A 25,121-nucleotide genomic window follows, 5' to 3' on the forward strand; every position below is an offset into this window, starting at 1 on the left:
ATTCTTCGAGTTGTGCCACCATTCTCACCCTTCTTTTCTGAGTTATTCCTCCCCCATTAACATAAACTCACTGCCCCCTAAGGCTCCTATCTAATCTTTAGAGTTGCTGTTGTCACTTTGTTCCCATATGGATAGTTCTTAAAAGAGCGTATGCTCAAAACAGACCTTTTTTCCTAGTTAAGCTAAACTATTGTTTGGTTTTAAGAAGACTTCAGAGGATATTTTTGGTTTAAGGCTTAAAGATGATCTCAGGGCAATAGTTTCAGGGATTCATCCACCCTCCTATGGTGTGTTTTTTGCCGTACAGAGGTTTTATTTTTATGTGGTCAAATTTATCAAGCGTTTATTTTATGGCTTCTGGATTTGGAGTCCTAGTTAGAAAGACCTTTCCCACTCAAAGGTTATAAAGCAATTCTCCCAAGTTTTTCTCGGTACTTTTATGATTTTTTTTTTTTAAACATTTAAATCTTTGATCCATTTGGAATTATCCTGGTGTGTAGTATGAGTATGGCTCCAACTCTGTTTCTCCCCCAGATGGCTGGTGCTTTAAGCCAACAATTTTTCTGGAGTGGGCGCGAAGGCTAACCGAGGGAAGTGAGGCTTGGCTGTTGAGGGTCAGTAGCAGAGGGATGAGGATAAGGGCCTGGGGTGGCACCACTGGAACTTGGTGGATGGTCAGAGGTGGGGGCACCTGCTGGTGACACAGCATTCCCAAATTTCTCGTCTGTGCTGTGTGACTTTGAACAAGTGTCATCCCCCCTCTGGGCCTAGAATATTATAGCTGGGAGGGGCCCTTGAGATCACCCTGATCCGGGGATTGACTGTGAGGGAAGAGGCTCCCAGCAAGAGGGGGCTGTCCTGCAGGTGGATGACCATGAATCTGGTGCCCACTCAGGCTTGGCCAGAGTGGGTAGTCGGGGAGCTGGTAACAGAATTCCCTGTGTCTCTGGAGTGGGCAGGCGGGAAGGCGGAGAGAGGTGGGTACCTATTTAAAAATACCCACTGGAGCCTGGCACGGCAGGCGGGGGCGAGGGCACGCCCTCTGCCAGCCCCCCGGATCCAGGAATGCTGGGGGTTGCTGGGGGCAGGAACATCATCAGCTGGCTCAGGACTGTGGGCCTGGCACAGCCAGGACCATTCTAGGGGCTCCCCCTTCCCCTACCATCAAGCAGTCACCCTTGTCCTCTCCTATGGAAAACTAGGGAAGCCAGAGTGGACAGACCACACCCCCAGGGTCTAGTGCTGGCACCACCTTGAACTTGCTGTGCAATCTTGGGCAATTCCCTGTCCTCTGGGCCTGGAGTCCCCATCCATCAAAGAGGGTAAATGGCCTTGCCCCACCTGGCTCCTGCTCCTTGCAACCCTTACCCAGTCCCCAGTTTGGAGTTGAGATGGAAAGAGAGATCTTGTGGTCATGCCTCTTCCCTCTTTACAGATGGGGAAACCGAGACCAGGGAGGGGTCCCTGGACTGCTGCTCCACCTTTGCTCTTCCTGGTTTTCCTGGGCCTCTGGACCCTCCTCTCTGCCCCTAGCCTGGCCTGTACCAACTCCCCACCCCCACTACTGGGCCCCAGTGGTCAAATTCCAGGGCTGCCATTGCCATGGCAACAGCCAGAACATGGGCCCCTCCCCTCAGGGTTCTCCACCAGGCCCTTGTCCAGGAAGGGGGCAGAGAGGGCCTCCCGCCCCTGGGGGACTGGAGGGGCTGAAGGGGGGATGGTGGAGAGGAGGTCAGACCCAGCTGGTTCCTCATTTGTTTTCTGAAGGAGAAAATGGGAAAGGCACAAAGTGCTGCCAACAAACGCTGCTCTGTTATCCCAGAGAGCGGGAGGGAGGTGGTCACCTGGGCTGGGGACAGGAGAGCCACCCAGAAAGCCTCTCCCAATCTTGCACCTGGAGAAGCAACCCAGAGTAGGGTCCGAAACCAAAGGATTTTAGAATGGCGGGAGGATCCCAAGAGGTCACAGTTGTCCAGTGCTAAGGGGCCCAGTGTAACTTGCCCCATAGTTGAAAGAGCGAGCTCCTTAGCCCTGGGGGTATGCAAGCAAGGGTTGCCAGAGCATGCCTGCCCCGGGAAGGGGCTTGTCTAATAGACCTCTGAGATGACCCTTCTTCCACTAATCTCTTGAACAGTAAAACCTGCAAAAGACCAAGCCTGTGTAAGGTAGAAACCAATCAGAGAAGGAAAACTCAAATAATTTCCACTAAGAGAGAGTGACAGAAAAGTGGTAAGACTGCACCCTGTCTAAGGCAGAAAACTTGGCGAGACTTGGAAAAACAAAGCAGTCCCATTGAGTGCCGGCTCTCACAGGTTTCAGTGTAGTTCATGTTAACCGTCAATATTTATTGAGGGCTTTCTTTATTCTAGGCACTGTGCTCAGTAAGCTGTTTATATTCTCTGTTTTATAGAAGAGGAACCTGAGGCACAGGTGTGGGCTTCCTGGAGGTGCAGGCAGCCATCAGTGGAGGGTAATCTCTGGCTTTGACCTCTGTCTTAAGCTGGGTTCTCTAGAAAAGCAAAATCAGTGAAGTGTGGTGTATATAGATATACAGAGAAAGAGATTTATCTCAAGGAAATGGCTCACGCGGTTGTAGAGGTTAGCAAGTCCCAAGTCTGTGGGTTAAGCGTTAGGTCGGAGGCTTCTCCTGACTCACGTAGCTGCAGGGGCTGATGAACCCAAGATCAGCAGGTCAGATGGCAGGCTGCTGGCTCACAGGCTACAGAGGCTGACAGATCCCAGGATCAGCAGGTAAGCTGCCAGCTCAAGTCCCAAGAACCGGAGGTCAGATGAAGACAAGCTGGATGCAGGATCCATAGCGAGAGCCTTGCTGGAACATCTATTTATATACTGGAGGCAGGCCACCTCCAAGGAAACTCCCTTTCAAATGATTGGCTGCTCATGCAGATCTCAGCATGGAGTTGATTACATCATTACATAACTGCCAAACTACATCATAACTGCCAAACCACTGAGAATCATGTCCCAGCCAAGTTGACACACAACCTTAACAATCACACCCTGCTTTTTCCAGGGACCCTGGCCCACTGTTACCATTCTGGTATATTTCCTTCCAGGCTTTTCTCCTTGCATACATAGATATGTCTATGACGTTGAGATGGTACGGTATGTACAGCTCTTGCTTCTTTCAATTAATATGACTCCTGAACATTGCTCCACAGCATTTCAAAGATCTCCATAAGTACCATGACTCACTCAACCCCCCTCTGGGGTTGGACGTTGAGGTTGTTACCAGTTTCCACTGTTGTGAAGAAGGCTGTGGGAACAGTCTCCTCATGCTGGGAGCCTGGGGTGCTTTGTGGGTTACTCCCTTAAGCTGGAAGGTGCCCCTCTCTCTCCGGGGACTATGAAATAGTTACGGCTATCCTGACTCCTCTTCCACCTGGGGACCCCTAGGGGCTTGTGACACCTTAAGCAAGGTACTTAACTGCCTTATGCCTCATCATCCTCCTCTGTAAAATAGAGCCTGCCCAAGAAGTTTATTTTGAGGTTAAATATTTGTGAAGTGCTTAGTAAGCAGCACATAGGAATCTCTCAATAAATATTAACTCCTGTTGTTATGCTTTTGCTCTTCCTGTCCTCAGGCTCAGCGAGGTTAAGTGATTTACCCATAGTCCCAAGGCAGGTCAGTAGGAGAAGGGGGAATTTGAGTCCCACTTCTGCCACCTCTTAGTCTTGAGAACCTGAGCAAGTTATGGTGCCTCATTGAACCTCGGTTTCCCTTAGGGCTTGGAACCAGTTCCTTCTGGTTCAAACCCCTGCTGAGAATTTGTATTTCTAACAAGTTCCAGGCAATGCTAATTCTGCTGGTTAGGGACCAATTCAGAGAACCACTAGTAGAGCAGTGGTTCTCAAAGTTTATCATACATAAGAATCACCTGGAGATGCTGTTAAAATGTAGATTCTGATTCAGTATATCTGGGGTGGAAATGCAAATTCTCAGCAGGGGTTCAAACTGGAATGAACCAGTTTGAAGCACTGGTTTCCCCACAGAGTTGCTGTGAGGTTCTGATGAGATTAGGCCCTACAAGCATTACAAACTGTCAAGTGCTAAATGGTGTTGCTCATTGTCAATAATGACAACAAACGTAGAGACACCCTGGGTTTCAAGGCTGCAACTCAAGACAGGTGCTCAGGGGAGGGGAGTGGGCAGATATAGGTATCATCAGGACAGCTTCCTGGAGGTGGTGGCCCTGTCTTGGGGCCTCAGGAGAGTGGAGCCTAGGTCTGGCTCAGTCTGACCTTCAGTCAGTCTTTCTGCCCACCATGTACATACCATACACACACACAGGCGGCTGTGGCTGCCTAGGCAGTAGAGCTGGTCACCAGTTGCTGATACAGTGCAGTAATACCTAGAGGCCAAGGTTGCAGCATGGCCCAGGCCCAGCCTCCTGGAAGCTAGGGTGTGTGTAGGGGTGGGGGGGTCATTGAGCAGGGCATGGAGACTACCCTAGGTCTACCCAGTCTGATAGGAGGGTCTTCCTTGGGCTCTGGGAGGGGAGTTGACTGGGTTGGGTCAGGGTCACTACTTGCTCCCCTCCTGGGATTGTCCTCTGGGTCCTGGAATGGGGTGAGGGCAGAGGAGATGGAGATCACAGTACATCCCAGCTGGTTGGACCCCTCTGATCAAAATATAGTGGAAACATTCCAAGAGCCCATTTCTAGCCTCAGCTGACTGCCTGCTGCCCTGGGGGTCGTGAGGCAGTCTCCTCTCTGCCGCTCAGTGCCCCCCCATATATAAAGTGGGAAGGAATGGTCTCTCCTGTGCCTCTCTCCTTCAAGGGAAGATTGAACATGGACATTCTAAACTTGTACACATTCATTACACTGATACTTGCTTTCCTGTATTGAGCAGCTATGGGCCAGGCGCTGTTCTTAGGATACTACTGGAACAAGGCAGAGGTACCCTTTCCCTTTTGGAGCTCATGGACTTTATTAAACATCCTCTAGTACCCTGGGCACCCTGCCTGAGGGCAAGACGGGCTCGTGGTGGTGTTAGGTGCCGCGGAGTCAGTTCCGACTCATAGCGACCCTATGTACAACAGAACAAAACAGTGCCTGGTCCTGTGCCATCGTCACAACTGTTGGCTGTGCTTGAGCCCATCATTGTAGCCACTGTGTCATTCCATCTTGTTGAGGGTCTTCCTGTCTTTCACTGACCCTCTACCAAGCATGATATCCTTCTCCAGGTACTGGTCCCTCCTGATAACATGTCCAAAGTACGTGAGATGAAGTCTCACCATCCTTGCTTCTAAGGAGCATTCTGGCTGTATTTCTTCCAAGACAGACTTGTTCGTTCTTCTGGCAGTCCTGTGTTGAAAAGAGGAATGAATTGACTGGGGAGTTGTCACAGAGCAGTTTACTTAGTGCTGCTGTTGTGAGGACAGAGGAAGAAGAGGTCAGGGAGGGCTGGGGATTTAGAGGAGGCTTCCTGGAGGTGGCAGAGCATAAAAATTAGATGGGATTTGAACAGAACCAAGAGCAAGGAGGGCAGCCCGGGCAGGGGGAGAAGCTTGAACAAAGGTGTAGAGCTGGGAACAAACCTGGTTGGGCAGGCAAGGGTGAGGAGACTAGCCTGGCTGGTTGTAGAGGCTGGAGGTCACATTAGTAGGCTAAGAGGGAGCTGATAACACCTCAAGCTTCCCCGGGCCCTTGATGGCCTTAGTAGAAGAATTTCTGGCACTGTGGTAGGTGAGGAAGGTGGTGGTGCCCCCAGCATTGTATCTATAGCTCAGTCAGGCCCCACCCCGTCCTCCCTGCCTCGCAGCCCCCTGGGGCTCTGGCCTGAGGCTAGCCTGGCCTTTCCCAGGGTGCCTAGTCCACAATCCAGTGAGTCATCTTCCGCCTCAAAGGCAGGACACCCCAACCACACACAAACGGAGCTTCCCTCCCTCTTGCCTGGATAGAGGGAGGGAGGGAACCAGAGGGGCTGGAAACAGACCCTGGATAACTTCCGTTCCCACGATCCCTCACCCTGGCATGCCTGCACATTGGAGAACTGAGTGGAGGCAGGGAAGGGAGACGTCTATTCCAGACCACCTACTGTGCAGTAGGTGTTCACTTTCACTTTTCAGGTGAGGAAACTGAGGCTAAAGGGAAAAGGCACGGTCACAGCCAGAAGGTGCCAGGCACTAGGCCCAGGGACCATATGGTCTCTCTGTTGCTGAGCAAGGTTTAAACATTTTTAATGAGATAATTTTTAGAGCTGGGAGGGGAGGGCCCTGGAAAGTCACCTCATCTACAGGTTTTGAGCCAGGGCTCGGACCGCAGGGCCAGACCAATATCGTGGACAGAACTGTGTGCGTAGCAGTCAGATTAGTAGCTGGTGAGAGTGTGTGGGTAGGTGCATTTCCTGGGAGCCCCTAAGGTGGGAATGCCAGGTTTAACAAATCCTACTCTAAGGCATCATCGGATTCCCAATGGTAACCCTGGTGTCCCTCCCCCACACCCAAAGATGAGGCATCAGTCCCCCTCAGACTCAGATGTGGGACCCAGAAGATCTTGGTTTTGGTTCCTCTGCCCTAAAGTGGGGTGACAGTCGCGGCCTTCTGGGTCAAGACAGAGATTGAATTCAGAACTCACTAGCTCCTCAGATGTTTTTCACATCTGTTGGGGTTTGTCTATCCACCTATTCCCCGCCTACCTCCTGCTTCCAGCCGTTATCCGTGATAAGAAAATTTTCCTTCCCAGACTAGAAGGTCCAGCTGTATCTTCTTGAAATGAAGGAGGGAGGGGGTGGGAAGAAGGGAGAAAAAACACATTTAAAAAAAGACTGGCATTAAATTAAAACCACATGCAACACAGCCTCTGCCGTGTGGCCCTCTGCTGCCACCTCTGGGCGTCTGGCAGGAGTGCAGCTCCTGGAGCCTCAACTTCCTGACTGAATCCAGAAGCCTTGATTCTGACTCTCAAAATCATGAAGGTTAAGCTGTCCATCTCCCAGTCTCTGAGCATGATTTCTCTCCCGCCTCCTCCCTCAGGGATCCTGGTAGGAAGTTTAGAGTCCAGCTGCACTCTTCCTGCTTACCCATTTATTTACAGAGGAAGGAACTGAGTCCCAGCGTGGGGAAAAACTTGGCTAAAGTCACATAGCAAGGCAGTCAGTCATTAGGTATGTATTGTGCACCTACTGTATGCCAGGGACAGAGCTGTGAACAAGGTCCATCTGGCTTTGTGGACTTCGCAGTCTAGGGGGAGTGGGGGACAGCCAGTGAGGAGTTCTTATTTTAACCTGTCAGTCCTCCAGGGAGAACACAGGCCCCACCTCCTAATTCAGGGTGCTCCAGGCTTGGCTTGACTCCTCATTTATGTGCTCTGTGACCCTAATGAAATCACTCAGCCTCTCAGATATGCGAGTTACTTGGGTTCGAATCCCAGCTTTGCCAAATCCCAATTTTGCCACATCCTGATTTCATAACCTCAGGCAAGTTTTACTTCTCAGAGACTTCGTTTTCTCATCTGTAAAATGGTGGTAATAGTAATACATAACTCAGAAGATTGATGTGAGGATTAATAGCGATATTGCATGAGCACCAGCACCTCATTAAACGTTAGTTCATCGTAGAAGTAAGTCCCCACCGAGGATATGGGGGATGCACATCATTCCTGGAGGCCCGTGAGGGGGTCAGGAGTATAGTGAGTGGCAGTGTTTCTTCTGGGCCTGAGCCCCAGCATAGGGAGTGAGCTGCCACCTCGATCTTTCTTTCGCCCATCTGGAATGGCTTTGGGAAGGGGCGGTGAGATTTTTTAGTGCTGTTCAGGTTGGGGTCCCAGCTGGACCTCTCTGGGCCAATAGATGAAATCTGAATCTGTGCAGAAGTCATCCCCTTGCCTCATTTCTCCCATGAGGACATTAAGGACTCTGGGTTCACAGCCCAGCTCTGCCACTTACTGGCTACATAACCATGGCTCCTTCACCTCTCTGAGCCTCAGTTTCTTCAACTAAGTAGTTCTCACTCAAGAGTTTTTCATACAATTGCAGTCAGATAGTAGCTGGGTTGGAATCACCTTGAAGGCTTCCTCACTCACAAATCTGGCAGTTAATACTGGCCGTTGACTGGGGCCTCATCTGGGGTGTCAGCTGGAATATCTGTACCTGGCCTCTGCATGTGGCCTGGGCTTCCTCACAACATGATGGCTGGGTTTCAAGAATGAGTGACCTGAGAGAGCAAGGTGGAAGTGCATGGTATTTTTATGGCCTCGCTTTGGAAGTCGCATCATATCGCTTCTGCTCTATGGTCAAGACAGTCACAAAGATGCACTCAGTTTCAAGGGGAGGGGACACAGACCTCATCACTATGAGAAGAATGTCCATAAGAAGAGCATGTGGGATAGGAAATATTGTGGTAGCCATCTTTGAAAAATACAGTCTGCCACGCCTACCTAGGGTGATGATGAGGATAAAATGAAACAAAATGTAAAGTACTTAGCCCATGCCTAGCACATAGTAAGTGCTCAGTAAACAACATCTGTAGCTGTTTTTTATTATTGTTATTCTCGAAGTTGTCCCTTTACTTTCCACCTCTTCCATAGAAACACATGGACCATCGCTCATAGACTGGCTATGCAGTCACATGTCCACAGAAGACCACTGACAGAGGGGTGTACAGAGACACATGGATGAGTCCCCACAGATAGGATACACGCTGTGTCGCTCATACTGTAGTCCCACCTCCAGGTGCACACACAGTCAGGTGCACAACCCACCTAAACAAGGCAGTGTCTCTGTGGCAGGAAGGTCTTGGGGCTCCTTAGGCCCTTATTCTCTCCTTCCCATTCCCAAAGCACATTCCCCAGAATTATGGACCCACCCAGAGCAGCCAGTCCTGGGGGAGCCTGAGGGCATGGACACTTTCTTTCCAGCTGTCTGTGAAGCCTGGGAATGCTGTGGTGCCTTGAGGGCTCCTCTTCAAGAAGAGAGGGCATATAGGAAGCAGGATGTGGGTTCGGAAGGCAGGGAGAAAGATGACACAAAGGAACTCAGACAGGAACAGATAGAGACACTGAGGCCCCAAGAGGTGAGGTGGCTTGCCCAAGGTCTTACCACCAGTAAGTGGCTGAGCCCAGATTTGAGCCCAAGCTGTCTGGCTCCAGTCTGTCCTCTTAGTCTCTATACCAAAAGCTCCTCTTTCGGAACTTTCATCTTATTGACGCACCCGAGGAGGGTAGTAGCCATCAGTGAAATGGAGAGCCCATTAGGTTGGGAACATCTAGTACTGACTCCATGCTCATGGACATCAGTGAGGTCAGGAGCACCAGACAGGCCATCTGGGCCTAATGCCAGGGTTTGTGCAGTTCCCCAGGAAGATCCTCCTTGATCCCAGCATAGCGTGTGGATGGCATTTTGTTTTCCACCAAAAACTTCTGGGTCAGGAGAACTTGTTCCAATCACTGTCCCAGTACAAGTAAAGCTGGAGAAAAGCAACTCAGGCAACCAGTACGCCAGGGAGGCAAGGGGAAGCTGAGCTGACTGCATGAGGCCAAGGGAGGTGGAGACAGGATCTCCCCCCACCCCAGGGGAGATGTGGACACGGGCTGTGGAGGCAGCCAGCTGGGTTCTACCCCTTACCAGGTAGGTAACTCTCTGAACCTCAGTTTTCTTGTTTGTAAAATAAGGGAGTAACAATATTAGAGTGCTTGGTATAAGGCTACTGTGGAAATTAAAGTAGCCAGGGCTTGCGAAGCAATTGGTAGGGTGCCTGGCACATGAAAAGTACTCAAAAAGCATTAGTGATGATGAGGAGTCTGAGATTATAGCATTACCAGCGCTCCAGTTTGGGAGTTCTGGGGCCCAGACACTCTCTTGGCAAATATTTATATACAGCTGTGCAGATGTGAAAGGCTGGAGACCCCCTACCAACCCTACAGGAGCCTGATGAGATCTGCTGCTCCAGAAGCTGCATTTCTTCACAGCCTGCATTGCACCTGTCTTTTCTTCAATTTCTATATGGAAGGAAGCTTACATAGACTGAGGTGCCCAGGAGGGTAGAAACCTCTTTTCTTCCCTGTAAACCCCCACCACAGTGCTTGACATCTAGTAGGGACTCAATAAATATTTGTTGAACTAATCAACAAATGAATAAAATAAAAATCCAATTCACTAATCTATCGAATCGTGTATCTGTGGATCCATTTATATGTTCATCTGTCATTCATTTATCTTTCTGTTTATACATTTATCATGTATTCATCCATCATCATTCCATTCTTTCATCTCTCTCTTCATTTACTTAGCCATTGCTCATCATCCATCCATATGTTCAACCCTTCTCAACCCTGATCCTCCAGTTGGTCCAGCATCAGCTGCAGGACCAGTTAGCCCCCAAATAGGCAGTGTCCAGATGCAGGTGGTCTTGGCGGGGCACATAGTAGGCAGCGTGTCCAGAGGCAGGCAAGCAGGGCATTGTGCTTCCCTCAGAGATGAGGCAGTTGTCAGCAGAATGGGCCTAGGTAGGGAGGGTTAGATGTTCCCCAAGACTGGCAGAAGAGTGGTCCCACAGAGCTGTGGGTGCCTAGCCTGCCTTTCCTAGTGTGGGGTGGTGGCCTTCTGGGGCAGAGCTCCTTTTCCGCTCCCCCTCCCCACTTCTCCTGGCCAGGGAGAGGGGGAGGCGCCGGGGGTAGAGAGGGAGGGGGATATGTGTTGTGGTAGGGTATGGGGTATGGAGAGGAGGGTTCAGCAGCACTTTACCAGCCACCCTGTACATATCCAACAACTATTCTGAGCCAAACCCACTCCAAACAACTGCAGATACCCAAAAGGGAAAAAGAAATCAATGCCTGCAGTGGGAGCTCAGAGAACCAATAGAACCAGATCTGTACAGATGTGCCCCTGGCATACATGGTGCCCCCAGCATCCCCCCACCCCCAGCTGCCTTCGCCCGGGGGGGCTCTGATGCTTATGTGCTGTTGTGGGGATGATCCCTGAAGACCCTGATTCAGCAGCTATGTGCTCTTGTTCCTTCTCTCAGCTTCCTTTCATTTCCTCGCCCCCACCAGCCCCCAGATGACAGAGGCTGCCCCTTGTTGCCGTAGCAACAGGCTCGGATCTAATTAGCCATCCTTAATGAAGCAGCAGCAGTGCCTTTGGCTCCAGGTCCCGCCCCTTTTCCTGGCAGGGCCTTTGGGTGAACTCTGATTTCCAGGCACCCACATGTCTCAGGATCTCTTGACCTCAGGACCATGTTCAAACCTGTCTCCTCTAGGAGGCCCTCCCTGACTGCCCCCCTGTCCAGGCAGAGATAACCACCTCCATTGAGCCCCATAAGAGGAGCCCATGCATTGTCTGGGAGCTTCTGGAGGCCAGCCTGGGTAGATTGATTTCTGCAGGGCCTAGTTCCACTGAGGTAATGAAGTGATGGATGCACCTCACTAATTAGCCTGGGCTATGCACCACCTCCCCACCACTCAGGGGAAATGAAGGCCAAGGTCATACAGCATGAGAGAGAGTCAAATGGGGGAAGAGGTATTCTGACAGAAAGCCAAATGTGGTTTATCCACAGTGAATCAAGCGACGGGCCAGGTGCTAGTGTGGGGTTCTCTGTGGGACTGGCTATCTGGACTGGACCACGGTGCGTGCCCATCCTCCCTGCTCAAACCATCGCTCAGTCAACTGGTCTGGCTGTTCTAAACTCTGCCGCCACATGCCCAACCCTGAGAACAGGAAGAGGAGGAGCAGACCATGCCCCAGGAAAGCCCACAATCCTTCTGGTTGGGAGGGTAAGAGGCAGGTGTATTTCTTGGTCCAAACTGGGGACAGAAGAGGGAAAAGGCCTTGAGGCTCACCTGGAGGACCTTCGCTTCTGCCTCCCAGGGTCAGAAGGGGCTTGACAAGGACCCGCTGCCCCAGAACGGGATGAGGTGGCCAGGTAGGCTCTAGGCCTCGAAGGCTCTGATTCTTCAAAATCACCTGGAAGGTTTGTTACAGCACAGGTTGCTCTGTCCCACCCCAGAGTTTAAGATTCAGTATGGGGAGGTGGGGCTTGGAGGGGGGTTCTGAGAATGTGCATTTCTAAGACATTCCAGGAGATGCTGACATCTAGGGACCACATTTTGAGAACCACTGCTGTAAAGGGACCAGAAAAGGGGTTTGTGCAGAGCACGCTCATGCCTTCATCGTTTCATTCAACAAACTAACTGAACCTCTACTCTGGGCCAGGTCCCTCGTGGGGCCCAGGGGAAGCCGACTGGTTAATTGATGGTTCTTTCGTTTATGCAACACAGACTTACCGGACACCTGTCATGTACCAGGCTCTGACTCCCCAGTGTAGCCCCTGGGAGCGTCCCCACCTCCTGTCTGTGTTGCGGTCACTGTTCTGGGATCAGCTGCCATGTGGGGTCACACTGGTTTTCATCTTGCTGCTCTCTTGGAGTTTTAGTGCCTGTTTATTGTCAGCTGTTTGGAACTATCTGCTGGGAAGTTAAAATTTTCACGTTGGGTGTTTTGGACTCTGAGGAGGCCAGTGTTGCCAGGGCCCATGGTCTGCCCTCTCAGGAGAGGATAGGGAATCACATGCCCTTGGCCAGGTTGGGGGTGTGGACCCACCTGCTTGAGGGCTGAGCGGGGTTGGGGAAAGTGGGGCAGAGCAGGATGGGACTGCAGGGTTTGATCCTCGGCCACAGGGATGTCAGGGAAGGCGAGCAGGGAACTGCATGGGCTGGTTTACCTCTCACTAGGTACCTGCTGGGTATGTGGGGTGAAAGAAGGGAGGAGGAGGAGTTAATCTGGGAACCTGTTTATTAGCCAGCTCCTACTGTGTGCAGAGTGCTGTGGCTTACAAAAGGGACATGGACCCAGCCCTGCAGTCTCCTGGGAGGAGATGGGCATCGACCTAATAATTGCCCAAATGTATAATTACAAACTGTTAAGGACAACTGACAATCTTTGAAAGCACAGAGCAAGTGTACCTGACTTAATCTGGGGATCAGGGAGGGCTCCCCGGAGGAGGTGACTTTTGAGCTGAGACTGGTCTAAAAGGAAAGGAAAGGGCATTCCTAGGAAAGGGAAAAGCATAGGCCAAGGCCCTGAGGTGGGAGAGAGCATGGTCTATTTTCTGGAAGTGAAGGCAGATATGGCTGGAACATATTGAGTGAGGGGGAGGGGGAGATGGACAGATGGGACTGGGCTGGGCGATGGGGTCGGGATGTCTTCACTGCAAAGTTCCCTGGGAGCGCAGGTTTGGGGAGGGGGTCGGTTGGGGGCGTGATGATGAAGTCAGCCAGGGCTGAGGCAGAGCAGAGGGGCACCCAGTCAGCTGCAGGGTGCATCAGGCACCTTAGGTGGGGGTGGGAGTTGGTGCAAAATGAAGATTACCCTCCACCCAAGTCCTGATTAAGTGGGTCTGGGATAGGTTCTGGCATCGCTGGGATTTGGGGAAGCAGGCCCAGAGGATCCTGCTTGGAGACATCCTAGACCACAGTCTGGTGCGGGGAGGGGAGCATAAGTGCCTGGCCCTCCCCAGCCCCTACCAGGAACCCTGTGGGACTGTTTCAGATACAAGACACAAGCCAAGCTGGGGGGTGGAGGGGTGTAGAGATCACTCGGGGGGCCTTTTCATGCCCCACCCAAGTATTCCTCCCCTAACGGGGAGGACAGGGTCGAGTCTCCAGAGATGTGTGTTGTTCTTGTTGGGTGCCTTTAGGTCCGTTCTGACTCATAGTGACCCCGTATGACAGAGTAGAACTGCCTCATAGGGTTTTCTTGGCTGTAATTTCTAGGTCTTTCTCCCGAAGAGCCTCTGGGTGGGTTCAAACTGCCAACCTTTCTGATAGCAGCCAGACACCCCCCAACCTTTCTGCTCCTGTGTGCCACCCAGGCTCTTTCCAGAGATGTGTATGTGTGCCTGGACATGTGTGTCGGTTTCTGCCAATGTGGTCATAGTGTGTTGAATACAGCAGTGCTCAGGATTGCAGAAGAATGTGTCACTGTGTGCAGCACTGGTCAGCTCCATGTATGTCAGGGTTTGGGTGTGTATGGGACTATGCTGGTATGTGTGCACTTGAGTCTGTGTCAGTGTATATACGGATCAAGGCCGGAGTGCCATATACGTGTGTAGGTATGTGTGTACCCCGTGTGTGCCTGCCCCCCCCCCCCGGTGGGGACCCGGGTTCAGTGTGTGCCTGCGTTGGGTACAGATGTGTACAGAAACTACGTTTCGCCGCGTGTACTCGCCTTTGTCCACGGGTGTGCCCCAACTTGTGTTCTCATAGGGGGATAGGTCCTCAAGCGGACACCGCTGTATAGGGGGAAAGGTGGTTGCGACGTCGGGCCACTCTGGGCGTGTTGGGAGAGATGAGGCCGCGCGGGGTGGGGGGGCCGAGGGTGCCCCCCCACCCCCACCCCAGCGGCGCCGCGCGCGCGCCGGGCTCACCGGGTACACTAGCTGCGCGGAGGAGGCAACAGCGTCGCCGCCAGCCCGCCGCCGCGCTCAGATCGACGCTGGGACCGTCACTGCGACCGCCGCCGCCACTGCCGCCGCCGCCGCCGGGCCGAACCCCGGGAAGGGAGCGAGAGTGGGAGGGCGCCCGCGGACCCTGCGCCGACCCGCGTCCCGTCGCCGTCCGGGCGCTCCCGCCCCCGGCGGCGGGCCGGCTGCATGTTGCAGATGGTGAAGACCCTGGCCCAGTTCACCATCGCACTGGAAGAAATGCGTGATCTGGGCCCGGCCGCTGCCTCCGGGGAGCCCGCCCGGAGCAGCGGCGCTGATGCAGAGGAGCCTGGGGAGGCCCAGGTACAGGGAGGGGGAGGGGCAGTCAGGGACCTGGGACAAAGGCTAGAACTCAGCCCGCCCCGGATTGGAGGAGGCATGAGGAGATGCTGAGGCCTGAGGCCCGGAACTTGGATCAGGCACACCAATCTGCTGGCCACGGGGCTGGGAGCACTGTGACCCATGATGGGGGGAAGGGAGATTGAGGGAGTTGTAAGGAGCCCTGGCAGGGGGTGATGTGGCTGGCAGGCGGCTGGTAGGGTTCTCAGGGTTGGCGCCACCAGCATGCAAGCTCAGGATGGCATAAGGGCTGGCAAACCCAGCTGGGGTAGGGGGCTTGCTCCCTGAGACCCAGCCTTGTCAAGGTCTGGTGGCACTCAGCTGATCATATGGGGCAGGGTGGGAGAGAGGCCGCCCCCAGGGGGATCCTGGGTCCACAGGCTCAGGCAAGAGAGCTTTTTCCAAGCCTCCCTTTCAGGCGTGAGGCAGCCCTCAGGTGTGTCTGTGTGCTGGGTGTATTCGAATTTGCTCCCCCTGCTTGTCATCGTCTCCCTGCTGCCAGACCTGCCGGGCCATGGAGGTGTGCTGCCTTGGGAACGGTGGTGTCCCCATTCCCGGCTCAGTGTGTGTTCCCCTGTGGGGGAGGGGGAGGCTTCTAGGGGCTGTTACCCTGCCTTTGTGTGTCTCTCTGGGCCTGGACTCTTGCTTGCTCAGCTCTCCCAGGCTCCAGTGGGGGTTTTGGTTCTGTCTTCCTCCCTCTGCTGTGATATGTGTCTCTTCGCTGCCTCAAGCCTCTGGGCTCAAGGGCCTGGTTCTCAGTTGGGTGTCTCAGCCTGTACAGCTCGTCTCTGTGTGTATGTGTTTCTCTTCATGTTGTGCGTCTCTCGTGGTCTCAGTCTCTGGGCTGTGATGCCCCAGTCAGACTAGGGCTCTGTCCCTCTGCTGTACCCCTCAGCCCCTGTTTCCCCACACCTCGGTGCCCTGTGTAGTGAGGGTCTGAGATGGGGCTGTTAAGGGGTGAGGGGCTCAGGGGGGCAGACCTGGGTACAGCTGGGCGTTCAGGGTTCCCGTCTGGAACAGGTGGGCCTGCTGACCTAGTGGACAGCTGTGTTTTCTGTCTCCTGCTTCCAGGGCCCTGTCTCCCCACCCCTACATACACTTACACCCATGTCTGGGCACATGTAGGAGGGTGCTCAATGCAGTAACAGGGAGCTGACCCCGTTTTCCATGCCTTCCCCTGACAGCTGAGTGACAGCCCACTGTGCTTTTAAGCAGGGGAGGAGGTTGGGAAAGGCAGGCATTGCAGCGTCAGCCTCCCCACGTTACCCCAGACCCCCTGGTCACCAGGCCCAGCACCAGCCCTGCCTCCCTCAGAAAGCTTCCCTGACTATGACTCTCAATGTGCCCAGCTGGGTCTGGCAGGGGCAGAGAGTGTAGGTGGAGGAGGGTGACTGTATAGCCCAGGGCTGAGTCTGGCCCAGTCCTACTCTCAGGGACTGATGCAGACAAATAGCTTTGCTGACGTACAATAAGAATGGGCATTGAGGACCCACTGTAGAGAGAGCTGCTCTGCTTCCCATCTCCTAGCTTTCACAGTGCTGGGAGGGAGGTACTACCTCCATTTCCCAGAGGAGGATGTGGAAACCTAGGGTGGTTATGTGACAACCCCAGGTGACACACCCAATAAGGGCAGTGCCAAGGACCCTGTGGCCCAAAGCTACCCTGTTGTGCTGGACAAGAACTCCGGGTGCTGGGGCCCCAAGACGCAGCATGAGGTGGTTGAAGAGACTCTGGTCCAAGCTCTGCTGGTTACTGGCTGTGACCTTGGTCAGGTTGTGTCACTTTTATGACTCTTGATTTCCTCATCTGTGAAGAGGAGATGATACCACCTGTGTAGTAGAGCTGTGAGTGTTTGGGTGAAATGAGGCCATGTCTGTGAAGTACTGCGGTGTCTCCTGGAGACGGGGTGGTGGGGAGGACTGAGCGGCTGGGCCTTTCCTTGGGAAGCCCTTCTGGCCCTTGATGCTCTTCTAAGCTCTCCATCCTAGGTTGGGTTCAGCTTATGCTACCTCCTACCAGAAGTTGCCATGATTTTTAAAGGCCCCAGAAGCACTGAGGAGAGATAGTCTGGTTTAGCTAAAGGCTCTGAGGCAGAGCCTGGTGCCTTCTTACCCCATCAGAAGAGCACCAGCTGGGGTGAGCCAGCCTCCTCTCCCCTCCCCCAAGGGGGCATCATTGACACCGCCACCCCTGAGTTCCTAGCATAGGAACCCACTTTCCTGAGTGTGCCTCATTATAGGACAGGTTTGAGGGACAGGGTTGACGTCTGAGTTCCCAGGTTAGAGAAAGGGGGACCTGAGGTGGGCATACCACAGACAGAGGGGTGAGAGGTGGCTGGGTCAGGCAGGCACTGACACAGGGCACAGCAGTGACCAGTACAGCCCCAGTAGTTGAGTCTCTACCCTGAAGGGCACCCAGGGTGGGGACTGGAGGGATGACACAAACATGGACACCCATTTTTGCACTGGCGCATGCAAGGAGGTCCACTTGGATCTGCGGGCCTTGATAACTGGAGCCTGTGACAGGGTCAGGACAAGAGATGCTTGGGCCAGGTTGAGTCCTGGAACAAGGGTGGAGAGAAGAGAGTAAACCCCAGAGATCTGGGGCTCAGAGGTGTTAAGGGCTTTGTACAAGGTCACTCCCGAGTCTTAGAGAGGTCAGTGAGGAGACTTGGAAGTGGATCCCCTGCCAAGAAAGGGAGGCTGTTGGGGCTAGTGCCATTTGGAAAGGCTTCCTGGAAGAGGAGTGGGCCAGAGACAGTGGGGCTGGTGGGGAAGGGCAGTAGGTAAGCTCAGTTCCAGGGGGTTGAACACAGAGAGGGCATCCCTAGGCTGGCTCCCTGCAAAGCCTTCCCATATGGCAGGGGTCTCCCTGACAGGGATGAGCTTCCTATCCCCAAGGGTTTTGGTGCAGAGGCTGGACAACCCCTTGGGTACTCTGTAATTCAGATCGTCAGACACCCCACCACGCAAACACACACACCAGCTCCTGCCGTGGAGGCCCAGCCCTTAGCCAACCTCCTCCAGCAAGGTTACTCTGGTACCCTCATGGGCCTCCACTCCCGGGCTCTGCCTCCTCCTGGGACCCGAAGTGTATGTGTGCAGGCCCCTGTGCCCCCACCCTGCCGTGGATGTGTTCCCCTCTGACTATCACTGTGGTGGCCAGGCTCTTGTTTCTCAGGACAGAGGCAGCAGTGCCTGGATCTCTGCCCTGGCTCTGATGACTTGGGTTAAGTTACTTTGCTTTTCCGTGCCTCCTTTTCTCCATTCTTAAGAAGGGGAGAATAATAACACCTACCTCACAGGGCAGTTGGGAGGATTAAATAGTGGGTATATAATGCTTAGAACAGAGCTTGGCACATAGTAGGGCACAGTTAATCTTTTTTAACGAAAGAATTGGGACCCATCTTTGTCTGAGGGTGACTGGGCCCTGACACCACACACCTGACTATGTGACCTTCAGTACCTACTTCACCTTTATGGACCACAGTGTCTTCATCTGTAATGAGGGTGACAGTTTCTATTCCCAGGGATGGTGTGGAGCCTAACCAGGTGGGGCATGTCCCCAAAATGCCGAGCCTGAAGGTGCGGGCTCCAGAGCTGGCAGCTGGAGTTGGGCATAGTCTTGAGTCATTCTCCTTTGCAAATGTGAAAGGTTACTGGTTTTTGTTTTTTAAGAATCCTTTTCAGGAGCCCAGCAAGGGGGTCAAGAAGTAAACAGAGATTTCCAGATCTGCCAACAGCTGTGGTGATCGAGATGGGGGTGGGAGGGTGAAGGACAAACGCTGTGGAGGGGGACGTTTGAGATGCAAGGGGAGGGCATTGCCAGCAGGGGGACCACTTGAGCTAAGAACTGGCACAGTGGAGGTCCAGGGTGCATTGGAGAACAGCCAGGAGCCCTGGGTGGCAGGAGGACAGGCCTTCAAGGCCAGGGAGTGGGTGTGGACGGGCCCTCTGGGCCCCATGTGGCTTCGGGTAGTGTGGTCTCAGTGGAATGAGACGCTGCTCACCCTCTGCCCCCTGTCTCCCCAGGACATGCGGAAGCATGTGACCATGACCCTACTGGACACGGAGCAGTCATACGTGGAGTCACTGCGCACCTTGATGCAGGTGAGGCTTGTGGCCAACCCAGGTCCAGGAGGTCTTCAGAAGGGCTTCAGAAGGGTGGGAACAAACCCATTTCATGGACAGGGGGCCAGGGCTAGAGAGGAGAGGGGAGTGACCTGGGCACACTGTTCCGCCATGGAGAAGACCCGCGTGCCTGCACCAGGGGAGGAGGAAGCCCTCTCCAGGGTAGCAGAGAGGAGCCTCAATGGACCAGGCCAGGCCACCCCCAAGGCTCCCTATCCCCACAGCCCCTCCACCTCCCCTTGATAGCCCTGGGCCTGAGCTTAGATCTGTGGACCCCATCTGGTGTACCTCCCCCACCCCATTTCATTCATTGATTGGGGAAATATTTGTTGAATGGAATTAAATGTTGAGCACCTACTGTGTGCCAGGCCCTGTTCCTGTTCCAGATGTAGGTAGCTCACAGTCCTGTTGGGGACACAGTTAAGTATATTGTGCTTTCTAAAACCATCTAGGGGACACCTCCTAGACATGGAGTCAGGGAAGATTCCCTGGAGGAGGTGCTGAAACCTATCTTCTCAGCCGCAGGAACAGCATGTGCGATATTGAGTAAGGAGAGGGCCTGGCACGTTCAGAGGTCCATGTGGCAGCACAGAGTATGAGGGGTTGGTCTCACAGTGAAGCTGGGGGAGCCAGCAGGGGCCACACTGTGGGGCCTTGAATGCCAGGAGGAGGGTTTAGACTCTGCTGAGAGCCCTGGAGGGCCAGCAAAAGCTCTGAGCAGGAGACATGTGTAGCCTGATTCATGTTTTACCAAGTCTGATTGGTGAGAGGGTAGGTATCACAGAAAGAGGCTGAGGCAGGTAGAAGCCACCACTGAGGTCAGGCGAGGTAGGAGAGGCCAGGACCAGGGCAGAGGCTCCAGGGAGGGAGAGCTGGGGACAGATATTAAGGAGATGAGCTGGTCAGCCAAGCATGGTAACTGGCCAAATGTGGGGGATGATGTGGGGAAGCCCAGGATGATGCCTGGACTCTGGGCCTGGTGACCTGGGCACTGGAGGATTCCTACCTGGGTAAGGTGGGGCACAAGCAAGGAGTGGTTCTGGGGCAAGCTGGTGAGTTCAGGCTCAGATGTGTGGGGTCTGGGGAGGCCCAGGAGCCTGGATGCACATGTGGGCCTGGAGCCCAGGATGGAGAGTATGGGTCTGGGCTGAAGTGAGAGACCTGGGAGGCCTGTGGTTGAAGGTGAGCTTGCTCAGGCCTCCTGGGCAGAGTGAGGCAAAGGGTGGAAGAGCCCTAGGAAACATGGAGTTCAGGAACAGACACAGGACTCATTCATTCCTTCATTCACTCACTCACTCCACCAATCGACATCGAGCACCTTTGTATACCAGGCAGTGTGCTCTGCATGGGAGGTACAGCAGTGGACATGAGTGACAAGGTCCTGCCTCCTGAAGCTCCTAGTTTATGGCCGAGACCAGCAGTAACCAGGCAGTGAATCATGTATGATGACAAATGGTAATGCCAAAGTGCACGGAGAGATGAGAACACAGGATGGGAGCCTGCCCAGGTGTGGGGTCAGGGAAGGCTTCTCTGAGGTTGGGGGAGGTTTAGCTGAGACCCGAATGGCAGGTAGGAGTTAAGGAAGGGGGGAGCCTGGAGGGGATCATTCCAGGCTTGGAGTCTAGAGGGGGCCTGGAGTAATCAGAGAATGGAGAGGTGGCCAGTATGGCTGCTGGGAAGGAGGAGGGGTGAGCGAGGCAGGAGCTAGGCAGGACCGGAAGCAGGACCAGGCTGTGCAGGGCCCCAGGGCTGCTGGGCAAGGAGCCAGGCTTTGCTGTAAGCACAACTGGAAGTCATAGGAGGGACACAGCCAGAATTCTGTCTTTAAGGAACCCCTCCACCCCGGCCGTCAGGCAGGAGTAGACATGCAGGAGTCTGAGAGGAGTCCAGTGCCATCTCCTGGGTGAAAGATGAAGGCACTGGGATCAGACAGCCCAGGCTGATACTAGCCTCATCATCTCGCTTCTCTGAGCCTCGGTGTTTTCATCTGCAAAGTGTCGCTAATAATACCCATCCCTCAGGGTGAAGATTAAAAGGTGATGATGCGGCTCATGCCTCATTCAGACAGGAGGCGGGAGCAGTGGGAGAACTGGGGGCAGGCAGGGCCTGGACCTGTCTTTTCTGCTCGAATCTCCCAGGCCTAGCAGAGCACCTGTGGGTGGAAGAGCACAGGCAGGATCGTGCTGAGGAACCAAGGACTGAGTCCTATGGGGGGAGCTGGAGCTGGGCAGGAGGGTGTCAGCTGAAGCCAAGGACTGTCACTCTAGGCAACCCTGGAATGCTAGAAGAAGGACTGAGGTCAGGCCAAGGGTCAGCAGCACAGCTCTGGAGTCAAACTGCCAATGTTCGTACTTGACTCCACCTGCTGACCAGCTACATGTGACCTAGAGCAAGTTACATAACCAGTCTGTACCTCAGTTTCCTCATCTGTAGAGTAGGGATAATAATGGTACCTGCCTCACTATGGGGACAATGGTCTTGGGGAACATCTAGCTCAATTGGCACAACATTGTTTATGAAGAAAATGTTCTACATTCTACTTTGGTGAGTAGTATCTGGGGTCTTAAAAGCTTGTGAGCAGCCATCTAAGATACTCCACTGGTCTCACCCCGTTGGGAGCAAGGGAGAATGAAGAAAACTAAAGACACAAGGGAAAGATTAGTCCAAAAGACTGATGGACCACAACTACCAAGGCCTCCACCAGACTCAGTCCAGTATAACTAGATGGTGCCCAGCTGCCACCACTGACTGCTCTGACAGGGATCACAGTGGAGGGTCCCAGACAGAGCTAGAGAAAAATGTAGAATGAAATTCTAACTCACAAAAAAACACCAGACTTACTAGCCTGACAGAGATTGGAGAAACCCCAAGACTATGGCCCCCAGACACCCTTTTAGCTCAGTAATGAAGTCACTCCTGGGGTTCACCCTTCAGCCAAAGATTAAACAGGCCCATAAAACAAAATGAGACTAAAGGGGCACACCAGCCCAGGAACAAGGACTAGAAGGCAGGAGGGGACAGGAAAGCTGGTAACAGGGAACCCAAGGTCAAGAAGGGAGAGTGCTGACATGTCATGGGGTTGGTAACCAGTGTCATAAAACAATACCTGTACTAATTGTTTAATGAGAAGCTAGTTTGTCCTGTAAACCTTCATCTAAAGTACAATAATAAAAATAAAATAATTTAAAAAATAATAATAGTGGTACCTGCCTCAGTGTGCAATACCCCTGGCCTTTTCAGAACCCCACCATCAGATGAGAGGATTCGGCTGAGCTTTACTTTCTCAAGTTTGTTTTGGAAAACAATCCAGATTTGTAAAAAAAAAAATTAATATAAATTTTATTGCACCATTGTATATACCTATGAGGCAGAATCAACTCCACGGCAACGGTTTTTTTTTTTTTTTGCTTTTTTGAAAGCCTCCCTGTGGCCTGTAGTTACCGTTCAGGCCAGTAGAGGGCGACCTCTCTATAAGCGCATCAGCCACAGAGCATGGCTGTTTTTGTTGAGGGAACAACATTGAATGCAGATTTGAAGTGAAAAATAGGAATTTTAGTCACAGAGTAACCAGCAGATCCGCAGCTGTTAAAACAACATTCAGACAATGTCACTAAAATCCTCCAATGACTTCCTTTATGGCTTCCCATTCCTATTTATCCTTTTAACTTACTATATGACTACCACATGTAGTCTATTCTAAGACTCGTGTTCTTCACATTTTAAACATCTTTGAAATTAGAATTCATCGTAATTGACAGTGTATGATAATTTAATTGGCAGCACATTTTTTCCTTAAAGATAAATAAAAGTAATGGTGTATCTTAAACTTGATGAAATGTGATTTATTTTTTACTTCTTTGTTCTATTTGTCTGCTTCATCCGACTAGCCTGTAATCTCTTATCAGGGCAGGGATATTTGTCTTTCTTGTTTGCTACCGTCTCCCAGTTCCTAGAACAGTGCCTGACACATATTACATGCTAAATAAATATTTGCTGAATGAATTGGTGAGTGTGGGTCTCCCAGGGAGCCCCGTCTTCTTGCTTTCCACACTCAAAGCTCTGTTTATGCATTCATCCAACAAACCTTTCCTGAGCCCCCCACTCTATCTTGTGCCAGGCCATGGGGTGAGCAGTGAGGGGCATGGGGATAGGTCTGCCCATTCCCCTCCTGGAGCGCCTCGTCTAATGAAGGAGTTCCAGGAGGCAGGGCACTGAGCCCTGCAGGCCAGGTAATTTCGTGTGCACTCACCCAGCTGCCTGCAGGCAGGCATGTCTGGTCACGCCTCTACAGGTGGGTTGGGCATGCCGTCTCTCTGAGGGCACCTGAACTGACCCCACTGGCCCCACAGGGCTACATGCAGCCGCTGAAGCAGCCGGAGAACTTGCTGTGTGACCCGTCACTGGTGGACGAGATCTTCGACCAGATCCCCGAGCTCCTGGAGCACCACGAGCAGTTCCTGGAGCAGGTACGGCACTGTGTGCAGACCTGGCACGCCCAGAAGAAGGTGGGAGACCTGCTCATCCAGTCGGTGAGTTGCCTTGCCGCCCTCTGCTGCCAGCCACCATGAGCTCGGGCCCCTCTCGGAAGGGGCTGGATGTAGCCGTAGACCCCACAACTGGGCACTGACTCTGATCCCAGATCCCACCCTAAAACTTGACCAGAATTGGCACTGACCCCAGCCCCTGGGTTGTCCTGTACGTGGACACTGCCCCAACCCTAGACCAGCCCCAGATTCTAGCACTGACCTGACTCCTGGCACTAACACTGACCCAGATCTCTGTTGGATGCTGCTGCTGGCCCCAACCCCTCTCTTGACCTGAACAAATCATTTCAAAAGCAAAATTATAAAAATCCTTCTAAAACTTTTATAGGAAAAAAACAGCTATTTTTGTGGGATATAGGCGTCTTTTCATGTATTTGGTACAATGTGGGGTGGGGCCTTGAGCCTAAGAAGGTCTTAGAATGTGCCTGCTGACCTGGAAATTGATGTGACCAGAACCTTGGCCCCAGGGGTGATGGGACCCCAGCTTGGACTGAGTGCTGACATCTCCAGCCCAGCCCCCAACCCGGACCTTGATGCTGACTGTGGACTGAGGTGGAAGCCCTGGGCCCCCAGGAGGGGCCACCATAAGCTACCCTGTCCCAGGACCGGGGTGTTTGGTGAGATCTATCTTCCCTCCTGAGCTCCTCCAGCCTCTGTCCTGTCCCTGTCCAGAGGTGGGGAGAACAGGGACAGTTGGCACCTTAGAGAAACAGGGACTCTGAGGCCTGGAGGGGGTCAGAAACACCACCACAGGTCACCTAGCCCATCTATGGTACAGCTGAGACAGGAACCCAGGTGTCCTGACTCTAGCCAAGGCTTCTAACCGAGTAGTCAGTCATCAGCCGGCCAACAGATACTAGCCACCAGCTGTGTGCCCTCCCCTGAGCGGGGCTTTCCTGTGGCAGATGGGAGCATCTGCCTCCCAAGAGAGGAAAGATTTATCTTGGGGGACCGGGGAGGGAGACTGGAGGCCAGGTGTGTATACAGGCAGAGCCCTTGTCAGGGCAGGGAGTGCTTCCTGGAGGAGGCAGAACTGACTGGAGCTCAGCCCTGAGGGCTGGGTGAGATTGAGTGGGAGAAGGGAATTATATGAACAAGGGCCCAGTGGCTGGAATGAGTCTGTATACCTCAGAGGACAGTAAGCAGGGAGACCTGCCTGGCTGGACTTGGTGGGATTGGAGACCAAGGGATGGAGATGCCCAGTTGGAAGTGAGAGAACCACGTCTGAGTTCACAGGGCATGTCCAGCCACACATATGTACACACAGACATATACACAGGTAAGATGTATATATGTATTATACACACACGCACACACAGTCACACATACAACACGTACACACTTAAGAGAGACAGACACAGGAGCACATGCCAGACTCCTTAGAGACTGTATTCTTTGTAGGTAAGGGGAGGGGGACGATGTTGGCTCATGAATGAGTGGAAACCAGGACCCAGGACAGGGTGAGGTGGGTGAGAAACATTTTGAGGGGCCCCAACCTGCCTTCTCCCCCACAGTTCTCCAAGGATGTCCTGGTAAACATCTACTCCGCCTATATTGATAACTTTCTCAATGCAAAGGACGCTCTGCGTGTGGCTAAGGAGGCGAGGCCTGCCTTTCTCAAGTTCCTGGAGGTACTGTGGAGTAGGGCGGGGAGATGGGGACAC

General features: G+C 53.1%; 1 protein-coding gene across 1 annotated transcript in view; it reads left to right on the forward strand.

Moving 5' to 3' along the window:
- The window catches only part of ARHGEF17 (Rho guanine nucleotide exchange factor 17), a 60,435-nt gene that overhangs the window by 21,526 nt on the left and 13,788 nt on the right, over window positions 1–25,121 (forward strand). Inside the window, exons 2-4 of the mRNA XM_004381946.1 lie at window positions 18,815–18,892; window positions 23,263–23,442; window positions 24,972–25,088. Of these exons, the coding sequence (XP_004382003.1) occupies window positions 18,815–18,892; window positions 23,263–23,442; window positions 24,972–25,088 (375 nt within the window). The remainder of the gene's footprint in view (window positions 1–18,814; window positions 18,893–23,262; window positions 23,443–24,971; window positions 25,089–25,121) is intronic.

This window comes from Trichechus manatus, unplaced genomic scaffold, assembly GCF_000243295.1.
Source record: "Trichechus manatus latirostris isolate Lorelei unplaced genomic scaffold, TriManLat1.0 scaffold00088, whole genome shotgun sequence".
Lineage (NCBI taxonomy): Eukaryota > Metazoa > Chordata > Mammalia > Sirenia > Trichechidae > Trichechus > Trichechus manatus.